General features: G+C 37.3%; 1 protein-coding gene across 1 annotated transcript; it reads right to left on the reverse strand.

Moving 5' to 3' along the window:
* Window positions 1-4,850: 4,850 nt before the first annotated feature.
* LOC129260245 (uncharacterized) lies at window positions 4,851-17,511 on the reverse strand. Its single transcript, XM_064114603.1, has 2 exons — window positions 16,045-17,511; window positions 4,851-7,423 (listed from the first exon to the last, which is right to left on the reverse strand). Exons 1-2 carry the CDS (start codon window positions 17,253-17,255, stop codon window positions 6,322-6,324), a joined length of 2,313 nt encoding a protein of 770 aa, XP_063970673.1. The 5' UTR covers window positions 17,256-17,511; the 3' UTR covers window positions 4,851-6,321.
* Between the last annotated feature and the right edge of the window lie 854 nt (window positions 17,512-18,365).

An 18,365-nucleotide genomic window follows, 5' to 3' on the forward strand; every position in this document is an offset into this window, starting at 1 on the left:
AGTTAATGAGCTTGGTGCGAACCAAAACACCTCTTTTTATTCGGCCATTGCTGCTCTAAATATTGACAAAATTTCATGTTTTTGGTATCTTTGTAAAGAAGAAGAATCATTCTTTCAGGTCATATGTTTGGATTTTTCAAAGGATGTTGTAATATAGGGGAAACTTTTGATCTAAAACATGAAACAAAATATTTTTTTCATGCAAACAAAGTTGCTGTTTTCACACTTAATTTCTGTTTGGGCACAAATGATTTTTAAATCATGATAAAGCTGAAGATCTAAGCTTTAATATGATATAAGAATATTTTTATAAGAAGATGTATTTTAGATGGGTCAGCAGCCAGCTTTTCATAGGCCAAGTACATTTTGCAGCTCAAAAACAAGAATACTGCGCTCTGATTGGTCATAGAGACCACACACCCACGCAAATTCCAATGTTCCCCACACTGGGCCTCTGCAAGGTCACACTCACCATGTGGTAATCTCTTCAAATTACCGCGCCTGTTTGTTTTGAAAACAGTATTCAGCCAATCAGAACTCTGGATTTTATGTTACTCAGAAATTTCAGAAATCTCGTCTTGCATCTTGATGGAAAAAGCTGGCTGCTGACCCATCTAAAAGATGCCACATATCAAGAGTGACATTGTAAGAAAGTATAGAGTTTGAGCTTTCTGATGATATAAACAATGTTGGTGCCTAAAACACAAAATGTTGCACAATTTGCAAGTGAAAACAGAGGAAGAAAATTATGTTTGATGCATCTTTTCAGGTAAAAAATTCACTTATTTATCAAAATATTTCATTCAAAAGAAATGACCAATATAAAAGAGTAACATTTACTCTTGCCCATGGTACAAAAATAATCAATATTACTTAAAGGTCAAGTCCACCCCAGAAAAATGTTGATTTGAATAAAAAGAGAAAAATCTAACAAGCACAACACTGAAAACTTCATCAAAATCGGATGTAAAATAAGAAAGTTATGACATTTTAAAGTTTCGCATATTTTTCTCAAAACAGTTTTATGCACAACTCAGTGATATGCAAATGCGAGAGTCTATGATGTCCATCACTCACTATTTCTTTTGTTTTTTATTGTTTGAATTATACAATATTTCAATTTATACAGAATTGACAATAATGTAAAACTTGACTGAACTGCATAATGTTAAACAAGGTTAATTCCACAAGTTCAGGGAGGAATAAAGCTCGATTTCAAATGACATGGGTGAGAAAATCAGAATATTTCATATTTCAGATAATAAAATACAAAAGAAATAGTGAGTGCGTGATGTCATCAGTCCCCTCATTAGCATACTGGCCAGGATGTGCATATAACTGTTGTGTGAAATCAAGCGAAACTTTAAAATGTCATAACTTTCTTATTTTACATCCGATTTTGATGAAATTTTCAGTGTTATGATTGTTGGATTTTTCTCTTTTTATTCAAATCACCTTTTTGTCGGGGTGGACTTGTCCTTTAAGGAAAAAGTGGTTAAATTCTTTGAGAAAGAAAGTCTCACAATTCACGAGATTTTGCAGGGACATGAATTCAGCCACGAGAGGAATTGGATAAATCTTGCTCATTAACACAGGGGCTTGCGGACTGACTGACCCTGGAGAGAAAGAAGGAGATGGAGAGGGGGAAAAGAGCAGTCGCGCACCGTGGATCACGGCATGGGGGGGGGGGGCACCAGGAAAATTTTTGAGTCACTAATACCGTGTTTACACTTAATCGGCATTTAGTTCAGAACCAAAAGCCGATGCTGCATCGGCTCGCGGTTCAGAACCGCGAGCCGATTCAAATGTCGATTAAGTGTAAACACGGTATAAGTAGGTGCGCGAAGCGCGCTCACTAGCCAGGTATACTGACCTAATTAAGGACTGTGCCATTAAACTGATATGTATCTCACTGATCAGCGCGAGCTGAATTTTTTCATATTCAGACCTTAAAAGATACAGTATAAGCAATTTCTTTTAATCATGATATGAACCTGTCTCACTAAACAAGCAATGTGAGCGCGAAGCTGAATTATTTAGATATATTGACCCTAATCATGGACATTTTAAAGACTTGTTTAGGGATTCATGAAGAGCTTACATATCTCACCATAGTCATGTAATGCGAGGGCCGAGTGCTTGTTGATTTTTTTAAGAATTACACCTGAACACATGAAACACTCTTTTCAGTCATCGTAATCATGAACATGATAGGTATTTCATTAGTCAGATATTGCGAGCGTAAAGCGCAAACTGAAAATTTTGAAAGTCAGACATAAAGAGGGGCATTATAAGGTGTATTTGTAGAAACTCATTAACCAAATGATGCGAGTGCGAAGCGTAAGTGAACATTTCTTATATTCAGACCACTAGAAAGGACTGTTTTCAAGAATTCATATGAAAAGCAGACATATCACCAATCCTCTAATGCGAACGTAAGCAGACTGGAAGTATTTTATATTTGGTGTATATTGACTTGCATCGGGATGTCTTGCACTATATTAATCCCCCAAAACAGGATTATTTATCTCATTAAACAAACAATGCGAGCACCAGGAGTGATGAACACATAGGCCCTAAGCAAATTATATTTCATAAAGTTATGAAGAAGTATTTATGTAATATGATATCATACCACAATATATAATATAAAATAATTATACAATAATTTCTTTCACCAATACATTTTGCTTTGTTCCCCCTTTATTTCTCTTTTCGCTTTTCACGCGTTTTTTTTTGTACCAGCCGATTGAGGGTGCACGTGCCCCGCCCCCCCCCCCCCCGTAGTTACTGGGAAAGAATGAGGGGTGACGGGCACAGTCAGAGGGGAGAAATGGGGAAGAAAAAAGAAAGAAAGAAAGAAAAAGGGGGATGGTTAGAAATAACAACAACAAATTTGATGAAGGTCATGGTAAGGTGAGTTGATGTATAGGTGTCGATAGCAGTATCAACAATGAGTCACTCACAGAGTTTGGTGATAAAAAACGATGCTACTTCACAAGGTTGTCTAGATTTCTGCTTAATAAGACCTTCCTTTAAAAGGAAATAAATAAAGAGAAGGGAGGGTGACAAAGAGCAGATAAAGCCGATCGGTGAACGGGTCATATGGAACAGCGTTCGATGTGCTAAACATTTCATTTTATCACATTTAAGAATCAGGTATGGAAATTATTGAAGCCCACCCCCCCCCCCCCCACCACCACCACCAAACTTTTTAACTATTTTTCAAAGGATCGAGCATGATCTATCCATAGCTCTCATCAAACCAAAATAAAAATTATCATATGAATACTTTTAAAAGGGACATTAAAAAAAAAAACACAGCAGAGGCTCTGCGAAAATGAAGATCTTTGAGCAATGATATATAGTGAGCCCTCTCAAGTTGACTGATGGAACAGATGCGGGTTCATTATTCGAACAAATCCGATGATCCAAACAAATTCAGACAATTATCAACGTGGAGGCGAAGTTAATTTCATAATGCACAATATATTAAGGGAACAGAGGGGGCATTGATGCAAAAAGGAAATACCTCCAACATATAATTATTGATGAAGAGAACAAGAAGGAAATGGAGGGAAGAGGGAACAAAATAGCCGTCATATTACAGGAAAGCAGCATATTTTGCCATGACAGACCAAAATATATGAGCAGTGATATAGTATTAGCATAAAAAAACTGGGGATGTCTAGCGCTGATGTTTGTTCATGGAAATAATGTCAAACCAGTCCTAATAAGACTGACATTCAATTGAAAAAAATCGGAAATAGAAGGTCATTTTGGACATCCCTCTGAGTACAATAATCAAACAGACGAAGCACGCGATTTCAATTCAAAATATAACTATTACTTGAGTTTCTTTGCCAAGTATAAATTTTGTGTGGAAAGTATTTATGAAAGTCATGATTGCAAAATAATGATTAGCGAAAATTATTTTGTCATCCTGAATATCAAGAAATTAAGATATAAAAAAATGGATGATATGAAATAAAAATCTATTAATCATCTTCTAAGGATCATTGACGTACTAGGTTTCTAGAAAATGGTCGGGAGAACAATCCTTTTCTTTCCACGAGATTGGGAGTAATTTTTTTTTTCATTTTTGTATACTATACTCTTTTATGTCTAACGAATTTCTGTTTATGGCTAAAAGACCGGATACCCCCTGTCCCTCATCATCTTCATCGTCGTCGTCATCACCATCATCGTCATCAGTATCAGCAGCATCATTATAATTATAATTAATATCATCATCGTCGTCATCGTCTTCGTACTCACCATCATTATCATCATTATCAGCATCATCATCGTCATGGCCATCATCATCATCATCATCATCACCATTATCATTATCACCATCATTATCGTTATCATCATCATCACCATCATCATAATAATCGTTACCATTGTCATTATAATTATCGTCGTCGTCGTCGTCGTTATCACCATCATTATTACCATTACCATCATCATATTTCATCAACATCATCGTCGCCATCATCGTCATCATCATCATCGTCATCATCACCATCATCACTAACATCATCATCATTAACATCATCGTCACCACCATCCCAATCATTATCATCTTTGTAATAATCACTACCATCATCACTTGCTAATCATTATCATTATCATCGTCACTACAACCAATACCACAAAAATAATCTTCATCATCACATCACCATCACCCTCAATACCACCACCATCGTCATCATCATTATCATCATCATCATTTTTCTCATCATCATCATCACCAGAATCGTCTCATTCTACATTCTCATCATCACCGTTATCATCAATATACCCAGCAGAACTATTAATATCATTATCATCGTAATCACAAAAACTTTTGGCATAGGATCATATTTCATTTTTTGAAGGAATTTAGTAAATACCAAGTATCAATTTTTCATCTTTTTAATTAAAAAAAAAATCTTTTGTCGATGCAAGATATTTTCAAAATGATTTTCTGTAAATAGAATAACATTTTCCACTACTTTTATCCATGATCGTAAATTCTAAGGTTCTCTTTTACTTTTGATTAAGTATAGAATGACAATTTTATGATGAAACAAACATCAGAATATAAACATTTGAATTTATTAGAGGTCTTGTAGACCATGAGCGTTTAATAATCTATACTTCTAGTATGATTGGAATAAAAAAATTATTAACATGTTTTTAAAGAAACATCGTACGCTCTTCTGCCTTTCCCGATTAAATCGAAAAAACAACGTAAATAAGCTTGTTAATACTATATAAATTATGAAGTAAAATGTACAGAACGGAAGCTATTATTTTTTTTTTAATTTTCAATTTCCTCATCCATGTCATATGTCTTTTAGTGTTTCCCTATTTATCTAATTAAAAAAAAATCTGAGTGACCAGTAAAATGAACACCCAACATTTTTGCAAAAAGTATCAATCAGGGGAGCCTTTCATCAATGTTTTCCTCCGACAAGTTGTCAGGTCTGACTACTCTCTTTGAGAATGATTGGCTTAGAGTCACTGTTACCATGGTAACTGTCGGATAAAACAGTACCTGTCCGATAAAAGGTCTGACAAGTCCTTTCATAAAATGCTCCCCAAAAAACTTGTACAGTCATACCCACGAAACCGACTCCAGACCAATCGATGATATGTCATTGGAAATATGCATACTATTTGGTCGGTCCCGTTGGTGTGAACGTGGCTTAAACACGACGACGATTCATTCATCAACAAGTTAAGATACGGAGGCACATTTCTGCTCAAAATATAGAAATACATTTCCCTAGAGAGAAAATATGCCACCATGTTATTCAACGACACTCATTTTATCTCAGCAGTAAACATTTATATTAATGTAATTTTGGCATTAGCAAATTTTGTCCTTGAAGCCTAAAATAACTCCGATTCATCAAAAATACATATTTTTCAGATTGATACAGACATTGGTATGTTCTCGTAACGGCCATCACCGTCGCATCAGTCAAATAACATAAGAAAAAGGGAAGCAAATGACTATGTGAAATAGGGCCAACCCACCATTCTAGAAAAAAAATAGAACTAGAATACAGGTAAGACATATCCCCTTAATGATGATGCTACAATATTTTTTAGCCATGTACTACACATTTCTACGATTGAATATTGCTATATGCAAATTAAAAACGTCGACAGCAAATACTTAACATCATCAGGGTGGATTATGATTCATTTCATTTTTTATGTATCATTAAAATAAAAACTGTTCAATCCGACTATTCATGGTAAACATGTACTGTATGTGTCATTGCCTGGTGGTAGTCATCGTCATCGATGACCATCAGTGAACTACTAGGCTAAACCTTCACAGCGGAGAGGTCCGAGTTCGAGGAAACCTTTCTCCTTTTTACCACCAGTATCACCCAATCGCACATCACTAACTGGAAGAAATTCTTTATCCATGATGAAGCCTTCATCCGATGACATCTTGTTGGCGTCGCAGTTACACGGTCGTCGTCGATCTGTACACCTTCTCCTCACTCCACAAGCACACATACTGCTATTGAAAGGTGCACCACCCCAACTCTCAACCCGATCACCGTCTATGGTTTCCCACCAGCCATACGTTGTACCTGTCTCAGGTGACCGTTGCATAAGAACTGAACCCTGACACCGGTAGGAGATAAACTGTTCACAAGAACTCGATGAAGCGGTCACAGCCTTCAATTGCTTCTTGTTCGCGTCGTATACAGGTTTGAGACTATACGATCCTGGACTCTCGTGTCCTGTCACCAAGATCTCTTTGTCGACACCTCTCAACTGTGAATGTCCTATGACGGTATAAACCGTCTGGGTACCATCAAGACGTCTCCCTTTTTCACATACAACATTCACCAGGTTATTGTCATTCAGAGGATCTATAGAATACATAGGGATATCAGGTGATAGAAGACCTTGCTCATTAATCTCAGCACATGTCTTTGCGTAGGGTGGACGAGTGGGTGGATTAGGGGCGAGGGTGGTCTGAGGTTGTCTGGGTGGTGCCCAGGTTGGTGGACGCGGTGGGGCCGGCGTCACGCGTCCAACCGGAAGGTTACGCGGGAATGCCGTTGCGCGTGACGCCTGAGGTGGTTTCCGTCTATGGTACTCATTACGACGAGCTGGATCAGGGCGATATACCGACGTCGGTCGGACAAAGCCAGGTACAGCAGGGGCGTTACTCCCGTCAATCCCGAGAGCTCGCTCTGCTTGTAGTAGACGGCCTTCAATCTGCTTGAGTTTTTCAAAGGCGGTAGTGAGCTGCCTCTCTTGGGAGAAATGGAAATAATCAAACAGTTCGTAGATTACCTGGTTTTGCATATCTGCTATGTCCTGTACTGTGTAGGTTTGCCCCTTCACTACATTGATCATCATCACACACAACAGCGCTCCAATCATTTTCGACTTTGCCATGCTTTATATCAAAGTCAGTGTCGACAGAAAGAATTAAAACTAGATTCAGATCTCGTCTTTATCGGGTCTACTCCTATCCCTTGACCACAACGATAACCATATCATATTCACGGTGGTGATAGCTTAAAATCCGATGCGAATCTGATAGCGTTTTTCTAACAGGCAAGCGAAAATTAGGTCTCCATTTAAAAAAACAGCAGGAAAGTTTTACGTGCAGTGAACAGAGCTCTTTGCTTTCTCTGAAGCCCCGCTCGATCGAGGCGCCGGAAACATAACGCGTCTACACCAATCAGAGCGTGGGTAAGATGAAGGCATCCGCCGTGTTACGAGAGTCCTTCGCCCTGATTGGTGGAAAGAAGTCTTCTTTTCTGAAGTAAACATGCCACTTTCAATGCCACCCGTCCCTGGCAAATTTCCCAATTAATTATCCACGAGATCGTCACGGAATAACGAGACAAATTATGAACTCCGTTTGACTGAACATTCCAAGAGGAGGGGGACATCAAAAAGATCTAAACGACTTTAAAGACCTTACACTGTTTGAAATCCAATTCGATTATCACGGGCCAGCGTAGGGAGCGTATATGCCTAACACAGGCATTGGTATGCGACATAATCATATTCATAGCATTTCAGGACCTGTATGTTTATTAGTGATTGTAAATATTATAACGTGGCCTAATGAACATTGTCGCAGGCAATTAATCGCCCGCCTCGGCTAAATGTTTATGTGTGATGAAAGGGGGCACCGAGACAACGTGAACTTGAAAGTCATCCGTGCGATAATACCTGCTATTGCCTCATCTGATGTTTTTGCATGTAATATTTTTGCTAACTGTACACATTTGCTTTCGAGTCATGAATTTAGTTGATCAACGGCATCTCAGCATTTCCTCCTTTTATATTTCTGTTTATTTAGAAAGCTTTGCCAAAGAAAAGTTTATAAAGGTTCCGAAACATTCGAATGTACACTGAGAGGTGTGAAGTACAAATATTGACTACATTTATTTTAATGTGACGTAATCATGGAATATTTGGTTACGTGTGGAAGCTTTCCCCGCATTATCGCCCATCCCTATCAATCTCCAATCCTCTCTTATTCTTTAATTTCACTTTCTCTAACCTCTATACACGATTGTATTTCCCTGATTTTCTCTCCCTTTTTATAAACCTTTATAACTTTTTGTTATTCTGCATCAAACAAAAGGAAATCACAGATAACACGATTTATATCCTATAGCAACTCACTCAACGGGTTAAATGGGGCATTTCACAGTGCGATTACTGTGTTTGCAAACGAGCCGATAATCATGATATTGATGATATATTAGTCATAATGAAGAACATTATTTGGACTGATGAAGAGACGTATAACCCTAACCTCTTGTCAAAACAACTTACCATCAAGAAGCCCTCAAGAAACCCCCATGCTCTTCACACCAACAGAACCGTCTCCAGACCGATCAAAGCTATTACGTTATAATCGAATGGAATACAATCGATTGGTTTAGAGTTGGTTTCATTGATTGTGACAGAAGCATCATGATGATCAAACTGGCTCATAAGACCTGAGACGTGACGGTATCCCAATCCAACATCCTCTAACATTTGAAGACGGAAGAAAGAGGGAGTATCATCATCATTAAGTTTGATTGGCAAGGATTCGAGATGATCAGTAAAAGGTCATGAATTAAAGTCGGATAGATCAAGGATAGAAAGATGAAGATTCCATGAAATTGTGCCAGTCAATTTACAATTCTTAATAAACTCTGATTCTTCAAATTGACTGATATCCTGTACGACATAGGAGGACGTTGTTTCTGCTTCCCTCTTATAATGTTCATGCTATAACATTAAACCGAACAACATTCAATTGCGTTCTTGTTAACATTTTCAACTATTATACATAACTTAATTGCCAAAGCAGGTTAGAGGGAACTACTTGCAGTGGCGTACAGATGGGGGCTTGGGGGACTTTTGCACCCCCCCCCCCAATTTTTCACGACCAAACAAATTAAAAGAAAGGGAAAGAGTGAAGGATGAAATATTATATATGTCAAAATCTATCATAAAATCTTCGTGATAAAAATGTCGAAATATTTCGCTCGCTTCGCCTCGCTCGCAATTACGCGATACGACATGATTATATAACTCCCTAAGAATGTTTGGCTCACTACGCCACTGCCTACTTAAATCCGACGGGAATTTCAAATCACCCCCCCCCCCCCCCAGCCATGCCAGTCTCTCTAGTACTTCATATACAGTTGGAGCTTTGTCACCCTTGATGTTTTATGAGATCCCCACCCCCATCTTTCGCCGAACCTTCCATACGTGTTTTTCTGACTCTCTTCATTTGAAAGTTAGTAATCGATTCTCGGAGGCTTCTGTCTTGACTTTTCTTATGAGTAATCAGTAAAAAAAAAAAAACAGACTGAGTGATCTCATTTTAAAACAGCCTTAACTTTCTTATTCCTTGTCCAATCTCTATCAAACTTTCACATTTTTTTTTTATTTTTCTCCTCTCTCAGACATTATTATATGACCAAGGTTCGATTACCTTTTAAAGTCTGTTCTAAATTTTGGTACCTCTTTAGATTATTCATTCTTGAAATTTTGTTATTGTAGACGGAAAAATAAGAGTATAAAAATCAAAATATTTATGATATGAATCAATAATAAAAATCAAATTTTTTCAGCCAGATCTCCAACTTTTGTAGTTTTCCAGTTAGAGATAGAAATCGCATGTAAAGCCCTTGTAAAGCATGGAATGGGAAAGAAAATACATGTACAACAAAACAAAATATTCAGGCATAAAAACGTCCAGCCCTTTAAATTTATTCCGATACACATCATGTCAGTTCAAGTTACCAGGGAATACCTCATTGATATTATCATCTTGCATCTTCTTCCTTGAACCTCTTCCTTTACTTGACATGGGTGGGTACCTATCTATTCCACACTCCTTCCTCTTTATATTAGAGACCTGTAGATCTTTAAGATATCCAATGAGTAAAATGTTCAAACGTGTCTAATGTATAGTGATGAAGCGTTGCAAATGATTTCTGGCATGATTTCGTGCTTTTTTGCCTAAATTGCAAATCATCAAACAATATCCGTTATGCTTGTATTGATACGCCCATCAAGAAGGGCCAATTATTCAGTTCAATTTGATGATTAAGCAAATTCATTTTTTTGCATAAGCTAATAATTATAATTGATTATGGTATAATATCTTGTTTCAATGACTGACATTTATTCAGATAATATTTAAAGGTAGTTATCACCTCTATCAAATCGTTGATATTATTTGTAAAGTTATCACTACCTTTTCATTTCTAATATTTATCCCAAATTTGTTTATATTATTATTCCATTATTCTTCTGTATATTATTCGACTTATTACTCTATTTCAATCCAATGTCATCGTTTATTCTTTGTTTATAGTTATTGTTTGTGGTTAGGGTTAGATTTTTTTGTTCATTATTCATCTATCTATTAAATTCGTATTTAATTATTTATTCACGTATTTACTTATCTATCTTTTCCATCAAAGTATTAATATATCAAGTTTGACATAAATTATTCATTTATTCTCACTCTATAAAATGCATGGATTTACCATAAATTATGATCGTTCGTGTTTTGGTAAATTTGGAAATAATTTGAATTCAAAGATTTGTCGATAAATCTCAAAAGATTTGAATTGAAATACATGATGTAATTCTCTCTAAGCTGTTGATAGATTGAGGAAGAGAGAGAGATGATGAGAGAGAGAGAGAGACAGTGAGAAGATTTAAAGACCGAAGACAAACAGACAGAAGGGTCGAGAAGGAGAGGGGTCATGATTTCATAATCACCTGTCTTTCAACTTCCAAATTGACCCCATCCTCTTTGTCTTCATTCTCCTCTCCTTCCATCATGAAATAATTTAAAGGCGGGACACTTTGAAAGGTCAAGAGGAATAATATCATCTTCAAGAACAGGATTAAGAAATCATGTATAGGATATGAATGAACCTTCACTGCATAAAAATGTATATGTGCATTAGAAAAAACCTATCAAGTTTTCTTGTTGTACGGAATGTGGAGTAAAACGGACGATAATATAAGATATTGACAAAAAGTTGACTTTGATGTTGTTGTTATTACATTTTTCTTTTGATATCATGGTAGAATAATTTCCAATCTAATCTATAAAAAAAAAAGTATTATCGACTTGATTGTTATACCTTTGATGGTTTGGTACCAAATCATCGGGAACGTTTTTGAAATTTATCTCATTTCAGGACAAGATAAAAGATTACATACAGGGGCTGCCCAATCATTGAAAATTACATTAAACTCACAATTTAGGGTCATCCTGCCCCCACCCCCCCCCCCCCCCCAACTATCAGAAATACATTGTCGCAGCCCCAAGACATGTCTACAACTTTTCTGAACTAACTTGATCCAAAAAATAGTTTAAATGAGCCATTATTACTTTAAAATTCCAACAAAGATTTGGGGATTACCTTGTGGTCTACCTTGGCGTTGACATTCAGACGATCGTTGCTATGCAACGAAGACACGCATAAATATAAGAAGAGGAAATCTGTAGAATTTTGTTTACAAGAAGTGAGTGATTCACTAGAAATCCACAATTACAGACAGGATGTTTACTAGAGATGCTCCCACACTAAACATAATTTTCTCATTTGTGGTTTGTGACTTCTCTCTACCATAAATGTAGAAGGTTCTGAGAGCCCAAACGATTCGCACTATTTCATTAACAAAGAGTAATATCGAGAAATAATAACTGACGAATGGAAGATGTTTTATTTTCAGAAGAAATTTTGAACACCCCAAACCCTGTTTTCGTTTAAAACCAATTATGATTTTTTGTTCTCTTTTTCATTGATACTTCATGGTCAGAGAATTAATCAATGTTATAGAGAAAGACATCTGATAAAATGCTGTGTTGGTTGATATACAATAGACGATTTGATTACTGCGCTCAATGATGCACTCAGTGATGATGAAGCAACAATACATCGTGACAGAATCCTTGAAGAACTTGAAAGACGTTCAAGAAAGGAAACAACTTTGAGGAGAGGAGAGGAAGGGAACATTTCCTGAAGGAATCCTAAATCATATCGAATTGTGACTAACGACCTTTCACTATGGGACGAGGTCACATATGGTTCTGAATTCATTCCAAGACGACCATGCCCTTCTAGAAATAATCTACCCCACTTTCTTCATCGCCCTAAAACAATTGTCCCAGCTTGAAGATTTAACATTGATAACGAATTAAAATGTATAGGATGACTAAGATAAGGATATTGGATCAAGAAATCATCAAATTTGATTCCCATATGAAATAAAAGGTGAGCATTTAAATGTGCCGCAATGTTCGGCTTTAGTGTCTGAACTTGAATTTGTAAAGAAACATTAAGTTAACATGGTTTACTGGATGACTAATAAACGATAAAATTATTTAAGAATTTATGGACTTCTGTGTCAAGGAAGCAAATACAATGCTTCGTTGTGATGACTAATGTACGAATGGCGATTAAAAACGTCTGGATCATAAGGGCAAGGTATGCACGTGCTTCCCCATATTCAAATTCCAATTATATATATATATAAAATAATGTCCTGATGACAGCGAACACCAACCCCTCCAATTGAACGAGAAGAAACTCGCTCTGATTGCCCCTAAAATTGAAATGAAAAAATGTTGTTTTAGAGGTTACTTATTTTATCCCGAAACTTAGATTTGTTTCTTATAGAAGTGTCAGTGAAAAAATAAATAAATGAATAAATAAATAAATATATAAATTAATAAATTGATAAATGAATGAAATAAATAAATATGTAAATAAATAAATAAAATTAAATTGAAAATGAATACAAAAATAAATAATATACATGCAATGGTGTTTCAACCACTATTATACTATACAGGCCTGATACTATATACACTACTTCATCAACGCCGTCATCATCATCGTCATCATCATCATCATTGCTATTAATATCTTGCTCCCCATTATCTACACCGCCATCGACACCTTCCCCTCTCTCTCTCGGCTCCCTTTTATCTCTCCCTATCCCTCTCTCTCTCTCTTCCCCTACACACACATCTTCCCTCACCCTCACACACACACTCTGGTACATACATGCCCTCCTTGGCGATAAACCCCAAACACTTTCTTTTTCTCTCACCAGTTACGTTCCTATCTCTATTTATCCATCTCCATCCCATTCCCTCTCGGCCCCTTCCTCTGCACCTGTTAATATCCTCATCCTATCATCTAAATACCCCTTCTTGTCATTCATGGTCTGATCATCAGCGTTGGCATATCTACTCTGAGAACATGGGGCACTTTCTCCCAATTAAAAAACCGAAAATGACACCCCCACGAAAAGGGAAGGGAATAAAGGTATGGGTGGGAATAAGAAAATTTGAAATTCGTAAGTTTTTCAGCTCCTCATTCATACTTTCTCAACCGATCTCACTTATACAGAAGTTAGCTTGAGCATTGTACACTAATGGTGCAGTCACACACACAAAATTTGATCCAAATCGACCAATGGTATGTCAATGGAAATAACGTAATAAGTATGGTCAATCTGGGGTTGCTTTGGCCAGTGTGACTGTGCCTATAGCCAGAGTATTCACCAGTGTTATTTGTACATGTCCAAGATGATCCGGGCCTTTCATCCTGCAAAAGGCACGAAAACTCGAAAAGGGCAATGTCTTGTATTTAGAGGAGGAGGTATGATCCATTGTTTCGGTCGCGTATAGGAGAGAGGTGCAGGGGGACTACCTGGTTAAACTTTTAGGGGCGCCAAAAAGGTGAAATTTTTAAAAGAGTATCTTTAACCTTATTAATAAATACGGTCACTTTCGTAAGAAATGTTTACGTTTGATTTTTTTTCAACCTGCAAATGATAATTTATCATTATTAATATGATATCACAAACAATGGCCCCATAAATAATACAAGAAATAATTTATCACCAAAAACGAACACAATCATGAACGAAGTGCTAAACGTTAATTAGTGGGTTTTTATTGAGACAGCCTGTTTACTCTTGTAAGCATTTAGCAAGCTTATTTTATTAAGAAATCCATCTAAATTAAGCAAATACATGACTTGGCACATTGGTGAATAATTTATATATCTCATATCGATGGAACAACCACTATTGAAAGAAAACAAATAATTTGAATATTTTATTTTACATTGACAATAAATGGCAAAACTTATTGAACACTGAGCCATTGCATAATATTGAATACCATGAATATAGGTGGTAACATTTTTGACATGTTTTATTAAATGGATTGAGAGATTATAATCGCAAGTGGAGAGGAAAAAATAAAATGAGCAAAAACATTTCATCAGACAGATAGAACAGACTAAAAGGTCGAGGCTTGTCAGGCAGAATATGGTGACAAAGAGCAGCTAGAGCAAGATCATGGCGAAAAATCTTAGATACATAAGAGAGTGAGATGATATATTCAAAAGATGGTTGTTTATAGCTACTCAACATGGTGAATTCGCTTATTTTGTTTCAATGACAACGTCACATTTTGACTGCAAATATTTGATTTGACACGGTACTACATAAATAATGACTGATATATCTAGGATCACTCAATGCTGATGGCAGTAGGTGATTTGATGATTGTTATTATCCAAGTCGAACTTGCTATTCAAGTTCTGATTCATAGAATTGTTATCCCCATTTGGCTTAAAGTAAATTCCCTTTGAATATCACCACGTGCTCTATTTACTTTGTTTTAAGACACCAATCTTTGACAGTTATAATGTGAGTCAAGTGTCATTTCCTTTACATAATTATTCTGTCTTGATACAACCCAAATGCTTCTCTTTCAACGCAAAACGATAAATTTGATATATTTCTTTTAATTGCTCAAGGATTATGGTGAAGATAAAACTATAGGCAATCAGGATTCATTTTTAATAAATATAGTTCCAAATTGTTATAATTAGATACATCACAGGAAAGAGTAGCACTTTTTTTAAACACGAAGTTCCACTTTCAATAGAAGACCAATGCATGCCAATAAGACAATACTCCTTTCGTATCTTACAAGTAAATCAAACAATCTACGTATAAATGAGGTACCTCGAAGAAGCATTCTATCTCCACAAACAATAATAGTATATATCCTTATAGATCATATTATTCTTAACATTTTATGTGTAAACTTGATACTTCTTTTCAATATGTGTCTTCAGAATTCCTAGCAGTATTCAACCTTAGATATACAAACCGACAACAAAGAACCTTATTCAAGTTGGGCATCTGAGGGTTTCTGCTAGAACACAAAAACATCCGATTTAATAGGGACAAGGTTTTAGCTCATATGTTACCTCCAAAATGACTTTTGTGCCAGGCAAAAGTATGATTCTATTCGCAATTATATATCGTTTGATGCAAACTAATCAAAATAACCAAGAAACTTGATCGAGAACCTGCAAAAAAGTTGACGAAATGTTTGCTGATTCTTTCTTTTCCACCAGATAAACCAACAGTTTTCAATTTATCCTTTGATCTGAATCTATGTTCTATTCCGTCTGTATCTTTCAAGTCCATTGTGATATTTATGTGCATCTTAGTGGTCCTAACTTGATATAGCCAGTCTCCTTCTTACCACCTGTATCACCAAGCCTTACATCCATGACAGGAAGTCTCTCTTTATCCGATATTGGACCAGCATCTGTCATGAATGTCTTGGAGTTCGCATCACAGTTACAGGAGCCCGATCCCTCGCATGTACCATCAACACCACAAGCGCACATTCTACTATTAGTGGGAGCACCTCCCCAAGACTCAACCTCCTCACCATTAACATCCACCCAGAATCCGTACGTTTCACCACCCCTTGGTGGTCGACCCATCAGCGATGCTCCTCGACAGCGGTATTCGATGTACTGCGAACAGGATTCTGAAGCAGCCGTTATACCACGTAGTTGCTTGAGGGTTGCGTTGTAGACCGGTTCAAGGCTAAAGTCACCACGGTTTTCGAATCCTGTGACCTTCTTGGTAGCCATCTTTGTATGCTCAACGATGGTCATCATCTTCTGTGAACCGTCCGTCTCGGATAATTCACATTTGACGTAAACGAACTTTGCCTTTTGCAAAGGATCTATGGCGTACATGGTTTGACTTGGAGAGTACAGACCTTGATCGTAGATATCTGCACAGGTGCTAGGGGCAGGAGGTGGGGTCGTTGGTGGTGTGGTAGTAGGTTGCGTTGTTGGTCTCGTTGTTGGGGTCGTGGTGGGTTGTGTTGTAGGACGCGTGGTTGGTCGTGTTGTTGGTCGTGTTGTAGGTTCTGGTCGAGGTCGAGGTCTTGGTTTTGGTCTTCGAGTTGGCGGTTGTGGTTCTGGTGTCTCCGGAGGCGGTGGTGTTGGTCGAGGTTTTGGCTTTCTATTCCCTCGATTAGGCTTAGGGGGAGGTTGAATGAATGGCGGGTAGGTCACCACAGGTTCAGGTGGTTCAGTTTGTCTACGCGGTGGAAGAGTTGGTGGTTGAGTTTGTCGAACAATGTCCACTTCATCAGGTGCCTCTTGTTCATGTAACCCGAGAGCATCCATCACCACCTGTAGTCGACTCTCAATGTTAGCAAGACGCTCGAATACAGTTGTGAGCTGCTGCTCCTGGGCAAAATAGAAGTAGTCGAACACTTCATATAATACTGTGTTCTGCAAATCTGCAATGTCCTGTACGGTATAAGCCTGGTACTGTCCGCGGGTATTCTCCGCCGTGAAAAGTGCTAAAAGCACTAACCATAGAAAATGTAGCCTTGCCATACTGATTTATCGTCTGATATCAACTACTAACGTATATACTCACTCTCGCATGGTATATAACAGTAAATAAAGTTTCTGCTTAGTTCCAACAATACGTGAAGACTCCCTCCAATATTCTCTTTGCTTTGGTTATTCTAGCTAATGCAGCTGGTTACCAACAATTCAAGTACACCGAGTCGTTTGACTTCAAAGTCACGTCACCGTAGGTTCTAATTCACGGTAATTTGGGGATATGTCGCAACACTCAGCGCTTGATTTGCAGAGGGTTAGCAGACGATAAAACCGTTACGAGAAGAAAGGAGAGAGGGAGATAGAGATAAAAGGAAGAAAATATCGGGAAAGTTCTAGAGAGTGGCGGAAGTGACGCCCGTCTGCACCAATCATAGCAACTGTCTGAAAGATATTTCCGTCGCATCATTTTATCCTGAAGCCTGATTGGCCAGAGTGCATTACTTCTTGCTTGGAAAGAATACATGACTATAATCAGATGATCTCCTTGACTGGCAAATTACCAATTCATCCCCTTTAATTACTAGAGTAAGATCAAGCTCTTGTGTGTTTCATTGAAATATCAGAGATGCATTTCAACTGCTGATTTTATAGGAAGTTATTGACATTTATTCAGACGCCGTCAATTTCTTTATCCAGTGGGATAAAGAAATCATTTCAACATATTTGAAATAAGTAGGTCTACATGAAATTCAAAAAAAAAAATGGTTAAATTACTACATGTTTATCCATCCTATTAGTGCTTTCTCAAACCCTGTAATAGCAAAATGCCAGCAGAGATAATGTGAATGATTATCATCAATATCGTCGTCACCACTAACTTAATTCATCGTTATTGTTATTTTTATATCCCCCCCCCCTCTTCCTTATCGCCCTCCCCAACGTCACCAATGCAATCATAATCACCACCAACTCCATTAACATCATCACCATCACACCACCACCACCATCATCGTCGTCGTCGTCATCATCATCATCATCCCAGTCACCATTTAATATCGCATTAATCCTCGCTGTCGTTGGCATCTCTTCATGATTTTCATCTGCATTCATCAAGAATGTTCTTTACGTTTTTGCTTACATCATGAAGATTGCATACAA

The sequence above is a fragment of the Lytechinus pictus genome, unplaced genomic scaffold (assembly GCF_037042905.1).
Source record: "Lytechinus pictus isolate F3 Inbred unplaced genomic scaffold, Lp3.0 scaffold_19, whole genome shotgun sequence".
In the NCBI taxonomy this organism is placed as follows: domain Eukaryota; kingdom Metazoa; phylum Echinodermata; class Echinoidea; order Temnopleuroida; family Toxopneustidae; genus Lytechinus; species Lytechinus pictus.

Bases quoted from the DNA above. Each gene is read 5' to 3' on its own strand.
- LOC129260245 (XM_064114603.1), bottom strand. From the start codon at position 17,255: ATGGCAAGGCTACATTTTCTATGGTTAGTGCTTTTAGCACTTTTCACG. The intron at 7,424-16,044 runs AATATCACAATG...TTTGATATAAAG, and splicing joins GGACCACTAAGATGCACATA to CATGGCAAAGTCGAAAATGA.